The sequence below is a fragment of the Crocodylus porosus genome, unplaced genomic scaffold (assembly GCF_001723895.1).
Source record: "Crocodylus porosus isolate Cpor-Errol unplaced genomic scaffold, CroPor_comp1, whole genome shotgun sequence".
Classification (NCBI taxonomy): domain Eukaryota; kingdom Metazoa; phylum Chordata; order Crocodylia; family Crocodylidae; genus Crocodylus; species Crocodylus porosus.
In genome coordinates this window covers 25,009,421-25,032,938 of record NW_017728914.1, presented here as the reverse complement: position 1 = coordinate 25,032,938, position 23,518 = coordinate 25,009,421, and the positions used below count along the sequence as shown (strand labels likewise).

Sequence of the window (23,518 nt, the reverse complement as noted above, 5' to 3'; positions counted from 1 at the left end):
ACTAATCCCTGGGAACACAAGCACGTGTTCTGTGCAAACACAAGTACACTAGCTCCCCCAGCAGGAGAAGCTTCGTATACTGTCTATATTCACGTCCTTTTTGCTTTTTTGTGCGTGTCCAGTTGCTCCTGTTTCTAGCCTGGCTTTGTGTGTGACCTTCTTATTGCTTCTCAGCAGAGCGAGTTGTTTTGCTGAGCCTACACCACTTAGAAGAAGGAGTCCACTCTGCTCTGTGGGTTCTTGCCCCCTCCGTGCTAGTCGGGGCTTTCAACTGGCTACACAAATAACAAAGTGAGACTAGCCCACTCAGTTTTTCCAGAGAGGTCACCAGCCTTGCCTGTTTATGCTTTGATGGAGAGTTTTACTGAGCAATTTTTTCACCCTCCTTAAGCGTGTATAAAACATAGGGGCATGGAACCTGCTAAGCACATACCTTCCAGCACGCAGAAAAATAGCCCGCTACCAGGGTTATTCCACTGGCACATGTCCCTTTCAGGAGTTTCCTCTGTAAATATTTCTTCTTCAGGATATCCAAGTTTAATAGCTCATTTGCACTAGGTTCCTTCTTGGCAAAGGTTTTCAAACATACATCCTTCAGAAAGCAGCATTAGCAACAGGCAGCGTGTTTCCAAAGGGCCGTAAGCGGGCGGCAGTGAGTGACATGTGGTGGAGAGTTCTTTGCGTTTGCTGGTTCATTCCTGGTAGCACAGCCCGCTCCAGTGCCTGCTACTGGAGGAGGGGCTCAAAGGAAGGGGAATGCAGGCTTGGCTCTGAAAAGCCTGAGAGCACGATGGCTTCTCCCGAGCTTCTCTGGGCTTGGGGAAATGAATCCTGGCACTCCCAAGTCCCACATATAAGGGGAGCAACTAGTCTGATGGCTTCAGACTAGCTTCTTGTGGGTGAATATTCAGCAGCACTCCTGTTACAGTGCATCAGCCATTTTACTGGCAATTTCAGCAGCGTGGCCAAGGTCTGAAAGGCTCTACAGGGTGAGCTGCCTTTCGCCAGAAAAAGCGGTCCTCTCCCAGCTTAAAGCTGAGGCATGCTGGGCAAAAAGGAGGAGGGGAAATTACACTGCTCTACCTATACGTGTTCTGCTGTTTTCACAGCTGCCCAGTGCCCTTAGTGCTAAATCCAGCACCACAAAAGTATTTCACATGGGGTAGAGAGGTCAGTTGATCATTAGGGCACCCCTGCGGCACGGTGTCTGGACCAGCGCTCAGTTGTGACCGTGGGCTTTCCAGCAATATCTGGTGCAGAGTTCTCAAGTGGAAATAAACACACCTATGGTTGAAATATATGTGTTCAGTTCGCACCCATCTCCAGCCCTGCCTGTCAAACTGCAGGCTGCAGCTTCATAGTTTCATAGTTGGTAGGGTCGGAAGGGACCTGAGCAGATCATCAAGTCCAACCCCCTGCCATGGCAGCAAAGAGTACTGGGGTCAAATGATGCAGCCTTAACCTGACGACAGCAGTTTTCAGATAGTGTTGACTGAGACATAGGCAGATACGCAAAAATAACCCAGTACTTAGAAGGCATAGCACTGGGTGGCCAGCTAGGAGGCCGTATGCTTATGTGCTCCTGTACTTGTGCCTCAGCAGATCTGCAAACAATTGTAGTGATCACTGGGCCTCAGCATCTCTGTTGTCTTTATTGGTTTTGGGCAGACACTTACCTTTAAATCAATATGTTGCCTTTTTTAGATTAAAGATATATATTCCTAGGAAACCTGTTGACTTATGCCATGGTTTGCGGCTTCTCTTGGGAGCCTAGCCTTGCTGTGCATCAGAGGGGGCTGCAGCATGTACTTCTTAGACACAAACCTCAGCGCCAAAACAGCGTAGAGAAGCCTGTTTCAGTGCATATGAGCCCATCAGCACCTGAACTTGCAGTTGTTGTCCCTGTACTCTTGCCTGCCATAGAACAGCCCAGGTTTGCTGTCTTGCCTGCTGGCCCTGGACGAGCTTTGAGAAAGCTTGTGTGCCCAGTTTAGTCTAGGTTAGCGACATCCAGTCCCTTACTCAAGTGAGGTCATTTTCATTCAGTCCTCCAAGGGTGTGTGCGTGTGTGTGTATGTGTGTGTGAATGAGTTTTATGATTAAAACTCTCTCACAAACTTCCTTCCACCAAAAAAAAAAAGCTGTGTTGGGGGAGGAGGGAAAAACTACACATGCCTCTGGTTAAAATATAAGTGCTTTTCTTAGAGTTTGTGAAGCACATCTGGCTACTCCCAAGCCATATTTTAGCCAGAGATGGCTGCAGCGTGGAGTCCAGTTATATTCCAGTAAATGTCCAGGAGTACAGTGTGCACGTGTAACAGAAAAATCCCTCCTGTGAATTCAGTCCATTGCATGTGCCAGTGATAGGCGCGGCACTCCACTTCCTCAATCCCAGACCACCTTAAGAGGGAGGTTTGCTATACTCCTACTTTCCCCATCTCTGCCTGCCCAGTCCTCCTCTGGTACTGATTTTAAAAAAATGAAAGCCTCCCAAGCATTGAAAATGTAATAGCTCTAAGAGCCGAAGTCTTCCAAATTGAACCCTTTGAATTTCTGTTCATCTCTTTTTTCCCCCCCTTACATGGCTATTTTCTGTTTTATATCTAAACAGTTTTCAACTGAACCAGTGGTTCTGCAGAGCTCACAATTGATGCTGAATAGTTTAAACAGACAAGCTCAGTACTGAGCTGTTCGGAGTTGTGGACTAGGGAGTCTTCTAGGCTAGGGACAGACATTACACATAAACCAGTTTAAGTGATCAGAAACTCATTTAAACCTGTAACAGAACAGACATTCAATCCACATAAACCAGTTTGACAATATTCGAAACTGGTTTGAGATAAACCTGGTTGAATGTAGTATCAGACTAACTGATTTGGCTCAAACTGGTTTATGAGGGGTCTGTCCCAGACCCCTTGCTGGTTTAAGTTAAACCACACCCGCCCAGCATCCCGGCATGCTCTCTGGGCTGGGCGGAGCTCTGCTCTCTGCTCCAGTGAGCTGGGCTGGCCCCTCCCCTCTTCTCTCTAGCCACAGCAGGGGCAGGGTGTGGCCAGATGCTGGCCTGCCATGGTCCCTGAGGCAAATTCTTCCTTCCCCTCTCTCCCACCTGGAGTCTACCAGCCCCAGCCTCACCTCCGTGGCTTGACTGCAGCCAGGCAGGGACAGAGTTAATTCCTTCCTCTGTTCCCTCTCTCCCCGAACCCCCGGGGGTTTGACTGCAGTCTCTGCAGCTTGCCTTCAGCCAGGCAGGGAGGGGATTAATTCCACAGTGTGTCCCAGAGCAGGGTGGGGAGGCTGGAGGAGAGAGGCAACCTAGTTCCCTGTGTGTAGATCTAAGCCCTGCACCTGTGAGCCCAGAGCTAAGACCTGCAGGACCAGGCTGAGAGGTGGGAAGTGTTGGGAAAGACCTGACAATCATCACACATGCTGGAGATGTAGTTAAGGGAAGTTGCAAACAGCTTCACCAAAGAATGCAGATAGCTACATTTACACTATAAAGCAGAACATGTAAAAGGTGGGAATACCTAAACAAAGCCTTTCTGAATGCCTGGCTGTAAGCAGACACTGCCCTCAGGATTAGTACACTAATTCTTGTCTTACTGGTTTACATTTTAAATTAGATTAAGTTGTGTATGCTGTGTTTTACTGGGCTGTATCTTAGCTTAGGGGAAGATTTTTGGGAGTTCCTTTTGGTAGTTTCTACCAAGAATTTGGTAGTTTTTGCTGTATGCTTTGCAAATTGCTGCGTTCAATACATGCTCGCTTTAGAGAAAGGACTTTTTCCCCATCCTCACTCCTCAGTCTGGCAGCAGCTGCCCCTGTGTTGTGCTAGCCCAGGCTGGTGCCTCATCATACCCCCTCCACTCCAGCAGGGAGGGGTGAGAGCTTTAGAGGGCACCTCTCTTCCCTCTCCTTTGGCAGTGGCTGGCAGGCATGCTCTAGCGCCCCCCAGCTTCTGGCTTGAGCCACTGCAGGAATGTGGCTGCATTTCCAATTTTAACAGAGAATGTCTGTCCAGTTATTAATCACTTTAAGCTGCACTGCTTAGACTAACCTGTAAAGAGTGAATCAATTCAGGCTTGGGCTGTCTGTCCCTAGCCCTAGAGAAAGGGTGGCCAACCAGTGGCATGGACAGGCTCTGTGATGTGTCACATGGTAGGTTGGGTAGGGGGCGGGCAGCACAGGATTCTATGGGGCAAGAAGCAGAAAGCAGAGCAGTAGATTTAGCAGGAAGCACAGGGCAGAGAGCAGAAAGTAAAACAAAAGATGGGGCTAGGGAAGGGGTTCAGAGTGGTACTCAGAGAGGGCATGAGGCTTAATCAGTGACATCTCTGCTAAGAAGATTGGCCCCCGCCACTCTAGAGTTTGAGGGCTGGACCTGACTAGTTGATCAGGCATCACAGATGAGGCAGAAAACGGCCTTAATGTAATAGCAGCTGGAGATTTTTCTGCACCAGCAGAATCTCCACATGGTATAATGACTGTGTAGCAAGCTCTGTGTCTCCTGCTCCAACTCTTCCTGGCATAAGAGCTGTGTCACAGGGTCAGAAGCCATGCCATGGTGCGTCAGAAGTGAGAGGATATGAGAGCAGATCACTTTGCACCCCAGCAACTGCCTTCTGGTATATGGTCCCCGAAGGACTGACCACTTTTGCCAGTGAGCTTAGGGAAGAACTTGTGTCCCCAGATGGGGGAGCAAAACATTAGCTTAGGGTCACCTAGTATCTCTTCTTGCATACTGCACCAAGCACACTTTGGCCAGGCCCACAAATCTGGCTTTGGTCTTTCTTACCCAGGAACCAGATTGAGCTCCTTAACAGATGTAGGAGATGAGAGAAATGTGAGAGATGGGAGTGTATTCCACTGATTGAGTCTCTCTTAGCTTAAATGAAATGAATAGCATTTGGTTGGGGTGTGTGTGCGCACATGCGTGTGTAATGCTCCTCATACATCACATATCCCACAGAACTTTACAAAGCAAAACTAAAAGAAATACATATTTTGAACATGGAAAAAGAGAAAGGTGGTTTGAAAGCCTTGGCTACAGCACTTTATAGTTATATGAGTTTTCATCCTGAAGAATCTTCATAATTTTAAACACATTTACATGCATAAAGCCAGTGAAATGTAACCACCTCTGAGGTGGAAGGTAGTAAGAATACTGCTGGCATGCGACTATTCCTATAAAATATGGAGAAGTTCTTACCCTTATTTATTAAAGCTCTGAAAGACAGCACTCTGAGCATCAAAAAAGACAGCGCTTTGGCTTCCTTAAAGGTCTCTCATGCATCTCATGAGGATGGCAATGTGGAGACAATGGAGCTGAATGCTCCCAAGAGGCTGGGAAGAGAAACGTTTATGGCAAGATGGGTGGAAACTACAGGAGTCACTGGAAGCACACATGCCGTGTATGTGATTCATAAAGAAACAGTAATTTTACACAGGCCTGGAACTGTGCAAATACTCCACGGTGCAAGTATATGAGAGACCAGACCTATATACCGATGTGAGGAAAATGAAGTCAGTGGCAGGAATGCGTTATTGACCTTTAAACCCTTGCAAGCAGTGACTGAATTTGTCCAAGGGCTGTAATCTTTTCATGGACTGATATTGCTGAAATAGTATTTTGACATGCTCCCCAATGAATGAATAATGGAACCAAAGAAAACCGTATTTCTTTCTTGTCTCAATAAAAAAAAGGTTACCTATAGCACCAATGATATATTGTACCTCCCCGTCAAAGGATCACTTTAAGAATTTAACTCCTGTTCAGTCTACAGGCAGAGACCCCTTCATCCACAACTGAAATGCAGCCACCAGAATGATGTTCATCACTGTATGACAGTGCACAGCAGTCAGAGATAGCAGGGAAGGACTGGAAGTAATGAATAGTTCTGCACCCACCGGAGACTGCAGGGAGGTATCAGGTAAGCAGAACACAGTGACCTCGGTTTGGGTCCTGGAATTAATTTGTCACAGATTGTTTTGAGGCCCTTTCCAAGCGTTCTGTGACACAAGAGTGACAGAACTTCTAGTGGCACAAGAGTCTCTCTCCTATTGTGATATTAGGAACATAGCACTGGAAGGGGCCTTCTGGGTCATTAATCCACTGCATTCGCAAGCAAAGTATCGTTTCTTTAGTGACCTGAGATGGCCTGATGAGAGAAGTTGTACCTGAATAGCTTCTAGCTTTGGTGAAGTTCAAATCTAAATCGTGTAAGTCGAGCCCACTTCTAGTACTGACTTGGAGCACAGAAGGGCTCTTCTTGAAGCAACCCTAGGACATAACCTCTGTGATCAAACTGGAAGAGCCTTAGCAGTTTGCTGGAGCAGCATTCTAACACAGCCTCAAAAGTCTGAAAGGCCCTTATCTCTGAAGATGGAAGTGAATACTAGAAACTGCAAACTTTAAGACAAATGGGGACCTCTACCTGAAGAGTCTCTCTGCATGCCTGTAGACATTCTGGGAGGCTGCTCCGACACACTGTTATTGCTGCATATTGGAGTGTGCTAATTAGTGCACTCCAGCCAGCCTCCGTGTCTCTTGTATCAGCACCCCCAAGCTTCAAAATGGTGGAGGCGCTTTAGCTAAAGCTCGCTAGATGAGCTTTAGATAAAGCACCTCTGCTACCATTTTGAAGCATGGGAATGCTGATACATGAGACGCTCCAGGTGTTTTAATTAGAGTGGCTCCAAGAGCCGCTCTAATGTGCCCCCCCACCCCTGTAGCACGTGTGAAAATGCCCTCTCTGCTTTAGTGGCTTGACAAGGGATTCATCTCTTTGCTGTCTGCTGGAGAGGCTTTCTAGGGACTACACTGCATCCAGTTCTTGTGTCGACCCTAGTAAGAGATAGGGGAGGAAAGAAATGGAAAGAATCTAGTCACAGGTGGGGACTCTGCTAACCGATTGAGTCTGTCTAATGTTTCACTTAGACGTGGTAACAATGGTACCATGCCTGCTCTTTATGACAGGGGAGGCTGCATAAGCACATAAAACACACGTGTTCAGCATAGATTTAGCAATTGCTTTCAGAAAGAAATTAACTGTAATTTTGTTACACAATCTATCACCGAAGAACTCTTTTTTTTGGCCAAATCTTTCCACTGGGGAGCTTGCACGTCCCACAGGAATGCACTGTGCTTTTGCTACATAAGGGAAAGGGAAGGCTACCCAAAGACACGAGCACATTCTGGGCAAAACATTCAGATAAAATACATTCCACACTGAGGAATCTGGGCCTCGGCTCTCGCTCCAAAAGATGACTTAACTTGCAAAGAAGCACAGCTGCGACACACTGCCTGGGAAAACTGGTTCCTCACAATCCCACTACTGTGCCGAAATTTCTAGACTGCAGTAAACGCAAAGATATAATAGATTTATGCCTGACTGCAGAGCCTGGATGTAGGCTGTGAGGATCTTCCTATACGTCTTTCTCCTGGATGCTAACACCTTTTGCAACCTGGCTGTGTGTAGTTTGGCTGTTCAGGACAGACTGAAATGCTGTCTCTCTGGCTGTTGTCCCCCTACCCCATGACTTCATTCCTATCTTACTCTTTCATAAATGCGAGGTGCTGCATGTACTGCCTTTCAGTGTATATACAGAGCCACCTTCTTTGTTTCACATGCTGAGCCATTGGCTGGTGCGCAGCCATGGGGAGGGGAGTGAACCTGGCACAGACTGCCTGTCCTTCCCTGACGGGAATGACCAGCCTCCCCGACAGAAAGGGGCAGTAAGATACAGGTAGCCCTAGGTCCACAAGGGAAGTAAGAGCTGAGTCAAGAGCACATTTCTGATTCGCTTACTGTGTTGGTCGCTTCGGTCCCTTGTGCCATCTACCTTGCCATCTGGAAGTATCCTCAAGAAGTAGCCCCCATTGCTGCAGTACAGAAGTTTGGGTTTCTTGTAATTCCCCAAGGGAAGGTTGAATTTTTCCGTCAGGGCGGTGAAAGTTGTTATTTTCCCTTCGGCCATCTCTCAGCCTCTCCCAGCGGCAGGACTTCAGGGCTGTAAGAAATTCAACAGACTTATAGCAGTAATAGCAACAAAGTGTGCAGCACGCTTATTCTAGTCACACTTTTTGAAAGGGGAAAAGAAGGAACCAGGACCTGCCTGGAGGATCCACTGACGTGGCCTATATCACAGGTAATTGTTTTGCCACGAGTTCCCAAGGTGATTCATACAGTGTCTGATGTTTAAGGCAGTGACACGTTCTTGAAGGTAGGGCTTTAAGTGTTGATATTCCCGAAGAGGGAGGGGGCTTTGGTCAGTTCCTCACTTTCCCATTGGCTGTAGCCAGGCTCATCGAGACATTTCTTTTTTTTGTTTATATTTATCATATTAAATGTTTTTGTTCCTTTTTCTATTGACACACATGCTAAAATTACACCCTCCAAAAAAACACTGCAAAAACACACAATGTCTGATCGCAACCCACAAGAGGCAGGAAGCTCAGTAACTTGTACTCCGCCCAGGCCTTACCCTGACTAGATATTGCAACATGTTGTATGCTTGATAGCACATACTGCATCATGCCTCTGCTGTGATAACCCACAGGAGTGGTTCAAAACGGAAGAAAACCCAGGTATAGCAGGGAATTGCTCAGGAGATCAGTAACGTTTTCATTTGCTGGCATTTATTTGGGTACAGCTCAGATTGGCGGCAGCTGCAAGGTACACCTGTTTGGTCTCTGGTATATGCACTGAGATGGTGGAGTGAGTCTAATTAATGCTGGCCACGTGTGTCCATCACACAGACACAGCAGTTGGCACCCATGTTGTCAGGCTCATCAGAGCCAAGTCTTCAAGTGGAACACATGTGTGGCTTTACTCCAGTTCAGACTCTGGCCCTGCATGGACCTTGAGAGAGAGCTATCTTTCGACCTCTAACAGTGATTCTGACCTCTTCTAATTTCTAATAGGAGTGAGGCGGGATGTGGTTTCCCCACAGGCCCTGCTGTTCCCCGTGCGATACCTGTTCTGCAGCACAGCCTTTGGTCAATAAAGCTGATAAACTGACATTGTTCGTAGGCAGCTCTGAATGCACATGTTCTGGGAATATTATACTTCATAGCACACATGCATAGAAAGGCCTGTATAAGCTTTCATGAAAAGTTAGTATCTAAATTTAGGCATACTTAGTCCTGTAAAAATGGGATTTAAGCTACCTGGCTTAGCAGCCAGGCTTTGTAATGAGTGAAAGGGCTGATTTTATCTGTGTGCAGTGGTGAGACCACTGCTGGAAGGTAGCTTGCAGTTCCGGTGCCTTGTGTTAAAAAGGAGGTTGAAAAATTGGGGATGGCACAAAAAAGAACTGTACAAATGATTCAAGGACTGGTGACTGCACCTTGCAGCAAGAGCTTTACACAGTTCCATTTATTTATATCTTATCGCAAAGAAGATTGAGTCATACCTCGATTAAAATGTATAAAGGCATTTGAAGGGAGGAAATGCTGGGGGCTAACAGGCTTGCTAACCCAGCAGAGAGAGGCATAACAAGAACCTATGGCTGGACGCCGAAGCCAGATGAATTCAAATCGGAAAGCAGAGGCAAATTTACCAGTGAGTGTGATTTCACCAGTGAAACAAGGTAAAAAGGAAACAGTGGATTCTTGATGGCTCTGGATGGCTCCCAATCCAAACCAGATGCACTTCTGGCAGAACTCCTTTAGCCAAATCCAAGTTACTGGGCTCAGTAAGGGACAGTGGGTGATGCTGATGGCCTGTGGTAAGCAGGAGGTCAGACTCAAGAATCAAATGGTTCTCCTGACTTTAAACACTGTGAACAACTTTCAGCATCTTTTACCGTCTAAGATCCTTGGGAGCACTGAGACCAAATGTAAGGTTGAAAACAAAAAGCATTTTGAAGCCTGCAAGAACTGGATATTACACAACCCTTTGAAGCAGAAATGCTGGTAAGAGCCCTAAGTCTGCAGTAATGGGCATTAGATTAGCACATGCCACACCTGTAAATTTTAATCAGAAGTTGGAGAAACTTTATTGACTACGTCGTGTGTAGGCTTGTTGTTCTGTTTTTATTGCTTGACCACTCTGTCTGGGAAAACTTGCAGTGAGAGACAGGTCCATCTGCCTCTAATTTTCTCAGCGCTAAATTTTTCCAATGTATATTGCATACTCAATGGCAGCTTGATATGCAGACAGAAATATATTAGCATTAGCAATTGGCCAACTTTAGAAAGTTTTGTGGACTGATATGCATAATGACCCAAGAGTTTCTATATTTACTCCAAGCTTTTGCAAACTTATCTGATTTTTTTTCTGGTATAAAAGCTAATTCTGAAGTCTCATGAAACCAAGCTATCATTCATATACTGGGCTCCTTATATTTGCTGTTTATACAGAAGTCGAGTTATAGACAAAATAAAGACAAAAGTATTGTAAATTCAGACATAAGAATACTTAATTATTTTCTGTTTTAACTATATTATAAACCTCATCCTCTTAGCAACAAGTTGTACATTATAAAAGAGCTGTACTGTATGTGGCAGGATGTGCGGGGGACTAGACCGAGACATTGAATTACTAATATTCAAAGCAAACTACAAAGTTATTGTGCATTGCGTATTGTTTTATGTGTTGAAGCAAAAATCACGTGGTGAAAGTTTATAGGCTGTATGGTGCAGGAGGTCAGAACAGAGTATTATACTAGTTCTCCCTAACCTTGAAATCTCTCAATTTGTAGATGCCTGTAAAGGAATTAGGGGCTGGCTTGCGAGGCTGGGTGGTTTAGAAGTGAGTGTGTAGAAAGCTTCTTGGGTGACCGTGAATTGCATAGTCTCTAGCTGGTTGGTTTTCCTCATTCAACTATATGATGCTCAGCTATTGAAATGAAAAGAGGCCAATAAATTAACATGAATCTGAACCTCAACCCAAAGTGTTTCTTCACTGAGCTCTGAGAGAAACCCAATATTTGAAACATCTGGTTTCTGCTGCATTTCACTACTCTTGCCCAACAAGAACAGTGCAAACAGGCACTGCTTGAAGGGATGGATGGGATACGATGTGAACGAACCACAGCTTAAAGCCAGAAGTTTGGTACACTAAATTGCCTGGTGGGTCACTTAGTACAGAATTAGGCTTTTGGCCCCATGGCAGCCGCTGAGCTGTGAAGGGAGATGCTGAGATTTTTAGGGATCAGAGTTTAGCTAAAGAAATGTTTAAAGGAAGGTTGAATCTGGCCTGTGAATGCAAACCTTTTTAAGCTATAGTCCTTGAAGCTTAGGAGCATGCAAGGTCCCTCACGTTATGAGTAGAGATGATGCTAACTCGAGCACCTGGGTCTGGGCACCTAAAAACTTGAGAAGTCTGGCTTTGATCTAGACTTTCCCACTGGCCACCCACCGGGCCAATGCGCACACACGAGGTTATGGAAAAGTTGGATCTGAATCTTCCAGCTCTGACCAGTCCCTAGTAACAAGCGGTTTACCAACCCTTCCTGTTACTTCTAAAATAACAGGCAAAGAGTATGGGACATATGGCAAATGAGTGATACTCCTTTCATTTTCCCTTTCAAAATCAGTATGGAATTCACTGAAAAATAAATTGCTTTTTTGCTTGCTTCACAAAAATAATGCTGTTTAAGGGTCCAGAGCAATTGGCTGGTTCAGCGGATTGCTAAGCGATAAAAGTCCCTTTTACTTCTTGATACAAACCAGATGTCTGGTTCACGTCCAGACCAGACTAGTTGTAGCTTTTTTTTGTAGTCCGGCAGCTTTATTTGGTGGCTTATATGAAAAAAATTAGTGGCCTCTGTCCAGTTCAGACTAAACAGATGTCCTCAATGCTAAAGCACCACCACTCCTGATAACTAATGGGCTTTTGTTTCCAGTATAAGCAGGGCAGCCAATGTTTGTTTGAACCCTAGGGACGACACGTCCCTTTTGCTTCTTGAGGTGGTCTCTGTAGCTCAGGGCATGTTACTGGAAAGCAGTGCAGGAGCTCACAACTGCACGGCACAATCTACACCTGTTCTGTGGTTAAACAAGGGGCTTTGTTCACCAGGGTTTTTAACTTGACTTTTTCACCAGAGATGAGCTGGATGCCTGAACCCGAACCTCCCTTGTGAATCTGAGTTTCTCCTGACCGGTTAGACCTTTCTCTAAATGAGCTTTAAATGGGACCTTAGATTTGGCAAGAGTTGGTATCTGGATCCAAGTGTCGTGATTTCAGTTTAACTTTACAGAAACGCTTAGAGTGCAACAAAAAGTAGTAGAGAGATATGACCAAAGCTTTTGCTTTCAGAGCCTTTTCCTCCATTCCTTTTTTTTGTTCAGCCTCTGAATCTGTTTTTCCATCTTCTTCCAGAGGCTTTTTAGGTGGAATTTGGAGAAAAGTATTAAGGAGTATTCCTTATGCTCTTCTCATAAAAAGCTCCGTAATAATTTTTCATAGTCATCTCATAGAACAACACCCATGTCTGTTCCCAGTGCACTACTCAATCATTAGAAAAACACTGACATAATTACATTTATACTTTCTCTTTGGCTCATGTTTGAGGTCTGGGAAGCCAAACATGGACTTGCCTTAGCCATTCCTCCGGGATATCAATATTTAATACAGGAGAATCATAGAATTAGATGGCTTTCGTTGTACAAATCCAGTAGTAATAATATTCTAATGTTGCAACAAGAGAATACAGCTGGGGATAATGAAGTGGGCAATGTGAATCCAGTGAAATGAGAGGATCAGCTGAAGAACCAAATTCCCATATCTGTTTTGGTGGGGATGATTGTGCAAGTTTAGGGCTTCTTTCCTGCAACACTTTTCCAACCTTGCCTATCACAGCTCTGCCTTGGCTCCTTGTAGCGGTGACATCCTGGTTTGGAGCAGGGGCACAGCTGTGATCTGCAGCCATCCCTGCCTGGAGTGTGCTGATCCAAGGTTATTTTCAAGTTTCCCCATCTCTCCGTTAGCCCCACCTGCCTCTGGTCAGGAATGGACTTGGCTGTGGTAGTTCAAGGAGAGACGTGGAATGTCTTAAAATGGAGGATGTCCCCCTTAACGTGATAAAGGAACCCTTTATCCTTCAACTATGTGGTGCTTTCTCAGCACAACATTTGTTATGATCCGTGTGTAATTATACATGATTCCTATATGGGACACCTCCCCACTGGACAATCAGACCATGGGTAAGCTGTATTTGATGACTGCTGTGAAATGAATGACTTGTCCTTGGAGAAAAGATATGTGCCACATTGTGTCAGGCCAGTGTAAACTTGGAATACATGAGAACCTATAAAATACTAAATTCATACACATGAAAAGGAGAAATTGCAATCACTTGTAATTTGAGTTGTCTGTACATGCCTGCCTGTCATGTTCTGCCTATGGAAAATAGAAAACACTAAGGTCTGTCCCAGGGGTGGGCAATTATTTTGGTTGGAGGGCCACTTAATGAGTTTTGGTAAGCTGTTGAGGGCTGCATGGAAGTCTCACCCCCTAACCCTTGACCTTTGCCACCATAAGTTATTCCCCTTGCCCCCAGAAGTACTCCTTTTGGCAAGGGAGTTGCCATCTTGGAACCAGAAAAAACCCAAATCATATTCTAAAAATCAAACATCTACTACAACATACAGTAATTTGATTTCAAAAAATGTTTTTGTCCTGATTTACATGTGTTTGCATAGTGTACGTAGAAGTGATTGTATAATAGCTTAAAATGAAGTCTTAGTTTTGTATATTGGGGGTATGGGTGAGTGGGTACAGGGTTTGTTGGGGGCTGTGGGTGCGTGTGTGTGTGGAGTGTGGGGGAAAGTGTGGGTGTATATGAGGTTTGTGGGGGGAAGTGTGGGGGATTTTGGGGGTAGGTTTGTGTGTGTATGTGGAGTGGGGGGCATGTGGGTGTATGTGTGGGGTGTGAGTGAATATGGGGTTTGTGGGGAATGTGTGTGGGGGTGGGTGGCTGGGGTGTGTGAGGGGGTGTGGGTTGTGCATGGGGGTTGTGGGAGTCTGAGGTGCAGGGCAATTTTGTGGGGTGTAGTGTGGGAGACTTGTGGTTGTAATGTTGGTCACCTGGAGCACAGTGTTGGCCTTCTGGAAGACGCCAAACTGCTGCCACTTCTTCCGCCCATCTGCCACTGCTTCCCCAGCCCCCACCACCACTACTGCATCCCCACCCACTGCTCCAGCACCACACGGTTCCTAGCTGGCTTCTGCTGCATGGTGTGGTTCTGGCCATGCAGCCGGGAACCACATGGTGCTGGAGATGGCTTGGCCTGGCTGGCACCATGCAGAGCCATCCAGGAATCGTGGGGACCAGGACAGTTCCTGCTGCATCAGCAGGGTGACCAGGGGGCAGGGCTACCCATGCAGCCTTCCACAGCTTGCCAAAACTTGTTAAGTGGCCCCCCATAGAGCCCCTGACAGCCCAGGCTCCATGCTCCTGCTGCCCCACCCTGGGCCCCCACTGGTGCAGGTCCCATGCTCCTGCCCCGTACACCTGTCCTGTGCTCCAGCCCAGCTGTTGCTGCACTCCTGCCCACTCACTTGCTGCTAGTCCTGTTCCCCCCTTGTCTGCTGCTGCTGCCAATCCCATTTCCCCACCTTCCTGTTGCTACCACTACTTCTCCTCTCCTCCCTGCCTGCCTGCTGCTTTGGCAGTGCACAGCTCCTGGCTGCATGGCTGGGACCGCACAATGCAGCAGGAGCCAGCCCAGCTCCCATGAACTGGGGTGATCTCCGGTGGTCCACCCCTCCCCCCCGTTCTTATATGACTGCACTCTCCGGTGAAGGGAGGTGGAGAACAGCCCCAGGGTCACCAGGCCAGAAGCCTCTGCTAGGCAGAGGCTTCTAGTTGGAGGCTGGGGGAGAGGTGCTGGGGGCAGGGCTAGGGGTGGGGTGGAGCTGGTTGGGCCTTGCTGCTGCTGGCCCTGGGTCCTGCTGCTGACTTTTCCTGGGTCTTGCTGCTGCTGGCACCTTGTCAACTTAGACAGGCATTCACGGACAAAGAATAATCAATTTTTTTAAAAATGTAGGGGCCCCACAGGCCAGATAGAATGACCTGGAAGGCCAGATCTGGCCCCTGAGCTGTATCTTGCCCACCCCTGGTCTATCCTATGGTTGGTAAATAGTCTCTCTCAATTATTTTATATTCCTTAATTTTTAAATAGCAAAACTCAGTGGATAAAAATCTATCGATTCAATTTTGTTTTGGGGTCCATATTGACAAGTCTACATTATAAAAGAAGCATTCAATAGCTCCCTATTGGCATAGGCATAGCTATAGCTATAGCTACTAATATGCATATGCCTTCCTCAAACCGTCGCTGTCACAGATTTGATGGAGAAATAACAACTTCTTGCTGTGTGCAGGGGGTCCGACTCCTGCTCTGGAGGAGGGGGTGATGCTTGATTTCTTACCTGGCTCAGTTGCAAAATGCAGTTTATACATAGCCACCCGGGTGCTGTAATCTTGGTCCAAAGAGCCTCCTTGTTTCTGACCATTCTCTTTATGTACACTTGAAACTCCTATTTAGTCAAACTAGAGTTGTATGCAGAAGGCAAGGAGAACAGCCTCATAAATCTTCTGTTCATAGAAGCAGCCTGTTACTATAAAGCTATTGTCCCAACAAAAAGAGATGCAGGCTTTGTTTGGACACTTCAGACTACTCTGCTGACAGCAAATAATCAAGTCAATGAGCTTTGGTTCTGGCCCCTATGGAAGTAAACAGAGAGAGTCACACTGATTTCAGTAGACTTTGAAGCAGGACCTGAAAGTATGTTTCAGTCTTTGTTACATCAGATAGGATGTGGAATGCTTACCGCAATACACATACATCTTTTTAGCATTACTTCGTTATCTACTATAGCCAAACCATCTTGTCTATCTCTGAACTCCTTCCTTGTGTGCCCTTTTTACTCCAGGCACTTGGATTATTCAGAAGGTTCCTAGGATATTTATATAGCACTTATGAGGATGGGAAGCAGTTATAACAGGTAAAATATTTTACAAGTATTTAGGTCCCTGGCTATATAGTCCAGTCATTGTCTGCCCTGACAGATTCCTGATCTGCTGTGTGCATGCACATGTGGAAAGAAACGTCACCTCCTCAGTGGGGAATTGGCCGTGGTGAGAAGAAAAACCCAATGATTATTTGAGCATGGTTGAAAAAAATCTCTCGTGTAGCTAGGAATTTTGCTCATGAAAATTCTTGGGATCTGCTTTAGGCTCTGCTTTTCACATAGGAGAAATAAAAGGACTTTGCTACATACCAGAAGGACTAGATTTTAGAACGAGGTTTCTGAGTTCATTAGTTGTTATATAAATGATTCCAGTGTGATAGGGCAGTCAACATCTGTTAGTGTTATAAGTGCATCCTGTGTATGGGATTTTCTTTAATCAGTGAATCTAGACTATATCCATCCCTTTGAGGCACTTTTTATCTTATAGCTAACTACAGAAGTCAAAAACCTCTTGAAACTTTCTTTTAAAATCAGATCCTTAGTCTGGCTGCAAAAGTGGTTCAGACAATCCCCTTTCTCCCATCCCTGCCCAGTTGGTTGTAGTTTCTTTACATAATAATTGTTTGCTTATAAACCTGAATATGTGATAAATGGATCCTCTTTCTGCTTCCCCTTGGATGTCAGCTGTAACACACATTGCTGCTAACCAGACTGCTCAGTACCTAATGTACCAGGAGAATGGGGCCTTTCCTGAACTAAATCTGTGTGTATTTTAATTCAGGTTTATTAGATTTGCTGCTTTTATGGGTTTTGGCTTGTCCTTTGAATGCTCTCTACAAAGCTGGCTGAAATGGTGACATCTGGTGGTAATGCTTATTATAATTTTCAAGTATTTCCTTCCTTGTCGGAAGGATTAATTACGTGCTCCTTGTTCCTGTTACCTCAGGGTGAGTCCCCTTTGTCCTGCTGACACCAGGCAGTTCCCATAGGATGTAGGGACGTTTCAGGGACATCAGAATGTAAAGCCAAGCAGGCAGGGCTCCAGCCACACCGGCCCAGCTTTAAAAAGTCCCTGGGGCTGGTGAAAATTCAAGTCATCTTAACTTGAGCCTGTACTGATTCCCTCACCAGCCCAGCTGAGGCCTAGCGGGGAGGCAGAGAAGTAGCTTTAAACTTCCCCTGCTTCTCTTGGCAGAATTGAGGATGGAGCTCTTTATTATCACATACTTTTTATCTGAAATGGGGGGCCACATCTGAGACCAGGGCCTTATTTTGCTGGGCACTGGGGACATAAGCAGTACACTGTCCTTGCTATATAGAACTAAGAGTCTAAGAATTTATAGTCATGCTTCATAGTCCATTTGTAAGTAATAAATGATTAACAGAGATTATGAATACGCTATACATGTAAGTCACGGGTATATACCTGGAACGCAACACTTATCAGTCAGTAATTAACCCCATAAAAATGGAACCTCAATATCAAATCTGACCAAACTTATATGGATTCGTTCCAATCATGTAAAAGGCTATCACCACTTTCTCTCCAAAATCTGAATTCATACCTGACACTAGCATTCCAATTATACCTTTTTAGTTCCTTTATGGGAAACAGGCAGGAGTGTCTTTGTGAAACTCTACTGATGGGCTGATTGGACATAATTGGCAGCAAGACTCATGGAATTAGTTAAAATTTATTGTTATAAAGAGCCCCTAGAGGCACATGTGCCAATTTAAAGGCAGCTAAATAGAAAATTGTGCACTGTACAGTTGAACCCCTGATGGCTGAATGTTGCAGGAGGTAAACATCTCGGGGCCCATTTCTTTGCAAGCTCACGAAGACAGCGGTTAAAAATGCTTGTAACAACAAAGGCTGATTCCCTCAGTAGAAGGGAAGGTGACATATAGAGGATACAGCCTTTAGATAGAGGATACAGTAGCAGAGCAGGAGACCCAGAGTGTATTCTTGAACAGCTGTTGAGTGAAGGCAGCTTTTTCAGCTCACCTTTGCATTGGTGGAAAAAGATTTCCAGATAGCCAGTGACAATAATTGCTGCCATTAGTGCCCTGTGTTAAGGAGCTATAGTCATAATCCTGAATCCTACAAGATGCCACCAGTGATCTGTGGAAAGGTAAAGCACTTGTACCAGGCTCCACCCAGCACTGAAGGCCTTTTTACAGCACCCCAACATTACTTTTCTCTTGTCCCCTCTTTCCTGTACCCAGCATGGTAAGGAGCTACGATAGAGGCATCACGGTGAAGAAAGCACCTGAGACACAGGCCTTGAGTATGCATCGGGTGCTGGACTGGACAGCTTTATGTCTGGTCAGCAGACAGGCCTATGTGAACAATATTGTGGGAAGAGTTCCATTAACTTGGAATCTGTGTCCCAAAGCCACCTGTGCCTCTGGTGCTTTGATTTCCATCTGGCATGTTCAATGGGGCATCATGGCAGATTGACAGCATGCAGCAAGGGATGGGGCTCTGGCAACCAGAAAGTTAAAATCTATTTTTTAAAATTATATTTCTCCTCTGTTCAACCCTCCCCCCACCTTCCCAATTTGATTATTAACCTCACTATGGGTCCAGCTCCAGCCCATCACTCCAGTCTGAATGGAGAAGCATTGCCAGGGGCTCTCTTTCCATGTGGCCTGTTTAGGTTCAAACCAGAAAGACATAGACACACACACACAAATAACTGGCTGCATAAGCAAATCCCATTGTCTCATGTGAGGGTTTTAATCCCTGACTCCCAATGCAAACCAGATGTCTGGGACCTATTGTATGGAAAGAACACTTTGGACACAATCCGGTATAAGCTCTGTTTTGACAATTAAAAACACAGAAGATATATTGCACCCAAAGTCTTAAAGGGAACACCTTTGCACCTTGGCATTAGGGAGAATGAAACTATGCGATTCTTCCAAAGAGCTTGAACGTGGGTGGGGCTTTTGTTTTGTTTTTTTGGTACTGTTCCCAATAAAGCAGAAAAACAGCCTCTTTCTTAAGACAACAGTAGAACAACTGATAGAGTTAATTGAACAAAGGCTACTCTGTTCAATTTGGTATGATGCAAAATGTCCATGAAGTTGTGCTGTGCACCTTCTGGGTTCCAGTTATTTTACAGTAACTAAAAGACAGGCATAAGGAATTAAATATGAATCTCCATCCACATGCTGCCAGGATTCAGTGGGCTGTTGAGATCCAAAGTTCTGTCTTTGGGTCTAATAAATAACTACCATTTGGCTTTCAGAGTGGGTGAAGACTACAGGATGCCAGCTTTGAGGGAGAGAAAGGAGCAGGGCAGGCTGTGCCCTTAGTTTCACTTGGGCTAGGGACAGACATTGAAAAAACCTGAGCCTGAATTGATTCAATCTTTGCAGGTTAGTTTGACTTGCAGAGATTGAACTGATTTGCAAGTGGATAGACATTCACTTTTGAATCAGGAAATGCAGGCACATGCTTGCAGTGGCTCAGGCTAGGTGCCAGGGGGTGCTAGAGTGAGCCCTGCCTTCCCTTCTGAGCTATGGCCAGGCCCTGGCAGGACACTATGATTAGGGAGGTGTTTAAACCCCGACCCTGGCCTGCACAGCTCCCAGCAGGGGTGTGCCTGGAGGGGGAGGGGGAAGCAGCCCTTGCCAGGCTTTCCCCCTCCCTGCTCGCTGCTCAGACAGCCCCCAGCCCCCGGTTACCACTCTGAGGCAAAGCAGGGGGAGAGGACTGTTTGTGTGGATTGCATGCATCTCTTGATGATACTGAACTTTTCAGTCTCTCTCTCCCTGCTTCTTTATACTGTCTGCAGCAAACTGATGGCACCCACATGTCGTATTCATTGCAAACCAGATAATTTCTCACACTTCTCTCTGGCCCCTGTTGAACACTGGCAGATTGCAGGCTTTGAAGCAAGCCAGCAGCCAGCAGGGAGCCTATCAGAACACAAAGCTTATCAGCCTATCAAGTCCTACAAAAGAAAACAAATGCATCTCTCTCAGTTTCAAGCTCTTCTTATCTGCAGGGTGCATTTGCAAGCCACTGGCTTCTAGCCCCAAGCAGATACTGTTCCGTCTGCTGTTGTTTCAGTGAAAATGTAGAAACACACACAGACACCTCTCAGTATTAGCTAGCATGAGCAAAATGCTGGCTGGTGTCCCTGCTTGAGCAGCAAGTGGCCAAGGGGGGAAAGGGGAAGCCTGGCAGATGTTGCAGTCCCCCACCTCCTTCTCAGCCAGCCAGCCCCAGCTCCGGCTAGGGAGGAAAGGGGCAGGGCCAGTCCTGCTCTCTGGAGTAGACAGCACAGCCTAGCCCAGGGCTGAAAAGCATGCTGGGATGCTGGGGGACTCTGCATTAACTTAAACCAGGAAGGGGTCTGGGACAGAAATTCCATAAACTGGTTTGACCCAAATCAGTTAAGTCTGATACTACATTCAACCAGGTTTATCTTAAACCAGTTTCAGCCAGTTTGAAACTGGTTTATGTTCACTAAACTTATGTTCTGTTACAGGTTTAAACCAGTTTCTGATCACTTAAACCAGTTTATATGTAACTTCTGTCCTTAGCCTTGGAGATTAGCTGCTGTAATCCTCAGGAAGTTGTCCTTGGGGTAATGCTCATTGCTGCTGTTGTAACAGACAGAATCAAATGCAAGTTGAGAATACGTTCCCTTCGCAACCCACTATGTGGTTTCCCCCTCTCCGTACAAGAAAAGGAAAAGGACTGCTATATCTTTCAGCCACAGACCCATTGTCCATCTCAAACAGCCCATGTACATCAGGTTCCATGCTGAAAGCTACATAAAACTGTAATATCTGCCACTCTGCTTTGGAACAGAGCTACCTGATTCCTCCCTGTGCACCCCACAGGCAGGAGAGATGTTTCTCTGTATGCTGGTAAGTGAGTTGGAGCAAAGCCAGTGGAGGCCCTGACTGGGGAGCAATCGGCTAATAGCTAAAGCATAGTATTTCCTAATGAAGCAAGTACCTTGGTCCTTTCTCTGGCACCAGCTGTCCCCTTGAAACAATCAGAGGGCTCCTCTAGACTCTGAGGCTATTGGGGAATCAAGAGGAAAACACATCACATACATACCTTCAGGGCCTTGCCAGCATGTCTGATCAGTTAATACCACACCAAGGCCAGCCAGACTTCTTCATGGGCAATTGTGAAGAACTGTGGCTAAGTCTGTTCAATTGCTCTTTGTAGGCGGTTATGCCTGGAAATTACTAAAGTCTGATATGATAAGTGGGACTGGCCAATCGTTTTGGTACAGGGGACTATACATTATCTTTAGACTCCAGAAGAAAAATAAATTATGGTTTACTGAGCAGGGGGAAAAGAATGTTGGCTTGCTCACCCTGGTTTCTGAGTAATCGCGTGTCCAGCCCTCCGTCTGAAACCCACATCAATTGACGTTGTCATTGCTCTAGCCTCTCGGTTTAAAATGGAAAGCGCTGTTACTCATTATGGACAGCAGAAGACATCAAACTTTTAGGCAGGGACCTACCACAACAAAATGAGTCTGCCCCTTCTGATACACACCCCTTCCCACAGAGTCTGTGAGCCCACATGGCATAAGAAGACGACTCTTGAGCTACCACCAGTCATGGCTTAAATACATTTTCTTACTCACACGGTTTATTATAAACCCTTGCCAGCTGAGAACTGAGTACTGTTTACGCCCTGATCTCCTGTGTTTTGTTATTGTAGGGTTGTACGGTGAATCGTTCGTTTTTGCAGAGTTGCTCCTGAGCCCAATGCCACACAGGTGGTCTGTAGCTACACAGCAGATAACTAAGCTCTGGAATCCATAGTTGCTTTTTGGTGTAGGATTGTCACACTGTTTGCTGAGTACCTTGGGATCCTGGAAGTAGTGGCTTAGCAGAGGTGCAGAAGGCCCTGCTTCGTGCCTCCCTAGCACCCGGCAGGTCCTCCAGCAGTGAGGTTAAATGGGGTGAAGCATTCACCACGTTCTGAAATGTCACTGTTTCCCCCTCCCACCCGCACTCCACTTTCTTTGCACGACATAGAACTAAATGTCAGACCACAAAAACAATCCAGCACAGGTTTGTTTTGCATCTCACTGCAGGTGTGGCTGCTCGGGCAGCAAGATCCATCCCAGCCGCCTCCCACATACGCACTTGCACACCACTTAGCCACTTCCTCCAGTGTTGTATTCCCAGAAACTGGCAAACACAATCTTACGACTTGTCCCCAGCCAGGAGGAGGCTTTTAAAGTTTTTTATTTTACTGTTCCATATATAGACACCTTTCTCCAAGGAGTTTCTCTCCTCCTTCTGTCTCATCCCCAGTATATTTGGGGATGAAGATATACATTCTTGGTTGCTTGCCATTGGGAGCTTGGTCATAAATAGGTTTTGCCCAGTAAAACCAGGGTGTTGAAGCTAAATAACAAAATTCTTTGGACAAATGCCGTCATCACTTGTAAACAAATGCCCTGATCTTGCATTCTTTGTGCGCCCAAACCTCCAATGAAATCTCCAAATAAAACTCCATGAGCTTCACCTGCTTTCTCCTTCCACACTCCATAAAATCACATTTTCCACTCCTAGCCTCTCTCCGTACGTTCCAGAGCCTCAGTGAATGCGTTGGCCAACATTCTTGGTTGGAAGCGGAAATTAAAAATGAAGGATTTTGATGTAGTGTCAGGGGTGCGAGTATTTCCCACAGCAGGGGTTCCAAAGAGTAAGGATGTGCACAGGCTATAACATCTGCATCAGAATTGGGGCCCAGTTTTAAACAATGCCTTTCCCCCAAAGTGTAGGCATGCTGTAACTCAAGGTTTCACCTGTAATCCAAGCTAAACCAAGCATTCTAACCATCACCAGCTGCATCATCACTTAAGAATCAAACTTACCCAAGCTTAGTGTCAGACTGAGTCATTCCAGAGAGGATTGCTTGACTTCTTGGTTTGCTATAACCTCAACGTTGATTTATGCCCCTGAAAATGCATGGCTAGCTCTGTAAGGTTCTGTATAATGAACTTGTATGCTTTATCGTATTAAATTCTAGACATTGCTTGCTGGAAGAATTCTGCTCTTGCTTTCTTTGCCCTGTATCTTATTTCTTCATTTAGTATTTACTCTAATAACTATTCATTCAGTTGCCTACAGAATCTGTTTACTGGTTTGTTTTGTAGCCGCATAAGCCAGTCAGTCAGCCTCCATTTTTCAACCATGCACAGTGAAGGTTATTCATTTTAAATATTAGGCAAGGATGCAAGTTAACAATGTTATCACGGCAGAAAACTACAAATAAACAATAAGTTCCTTATCTGCTCTTATAGGAAGGTTGGATGAAGTGCTTTAAAGTGAGAAGCTGTAAGGGCCTGTGCTATTCAACACCTTTATCAGTGACTTGGAGGTGGGCATGGAAAGCAAGCCATCCAAATTTGCTCATGACACAAAGATGTGGGCAGAAGTGGGCACACTAGAAGGGAGGGACAGAATCCAACTAGATCTAGACAGGTTACAGAGGTGGGTGTAGGATGGGATTCAATGCAGACAAGTGCAAGGCACTGCATCTAGAGAGAAGGAACCTGCAACACACCTATAGGCTGAGGAACACCCTTCTCATCAACACA

The 23,518-nt window shown here is 45.7% G+C and overlaps 1 protein-coding gene across 7 annotated transcripts in view; it reads right to left on the bottom strand.

The window, feature by feature from the left end:
- FGF1 (fibroblast growth factor 1) overlaps positions 1-23,518 on the bottom strand; it is a 91,740-nt gene that overhangs the window by 5,603 nt on the left and 62,619 nt on the right. For 6 of the 7 annotated variants that reach the window (XM_019535007.1, XM_019535013.1, XM_019535009.1 and 3 more), the window contains one exon: positions 7,809-8,010. In XM_019535007.1, coding sequence (XP_019390552.1) covers positions 7,809-7,977 — 169 coding nt within the window. In that variant the 5' untranslated portion in view covers positions 7,978-8,010. Of the gene's footprint in view, positions 1-7,808; positions 8,011-21,006; positions 21,093-23,518 lie in introns of those variants that run through there. The other variant, XM_019535012.1, reaches the window with a different exon arrangement.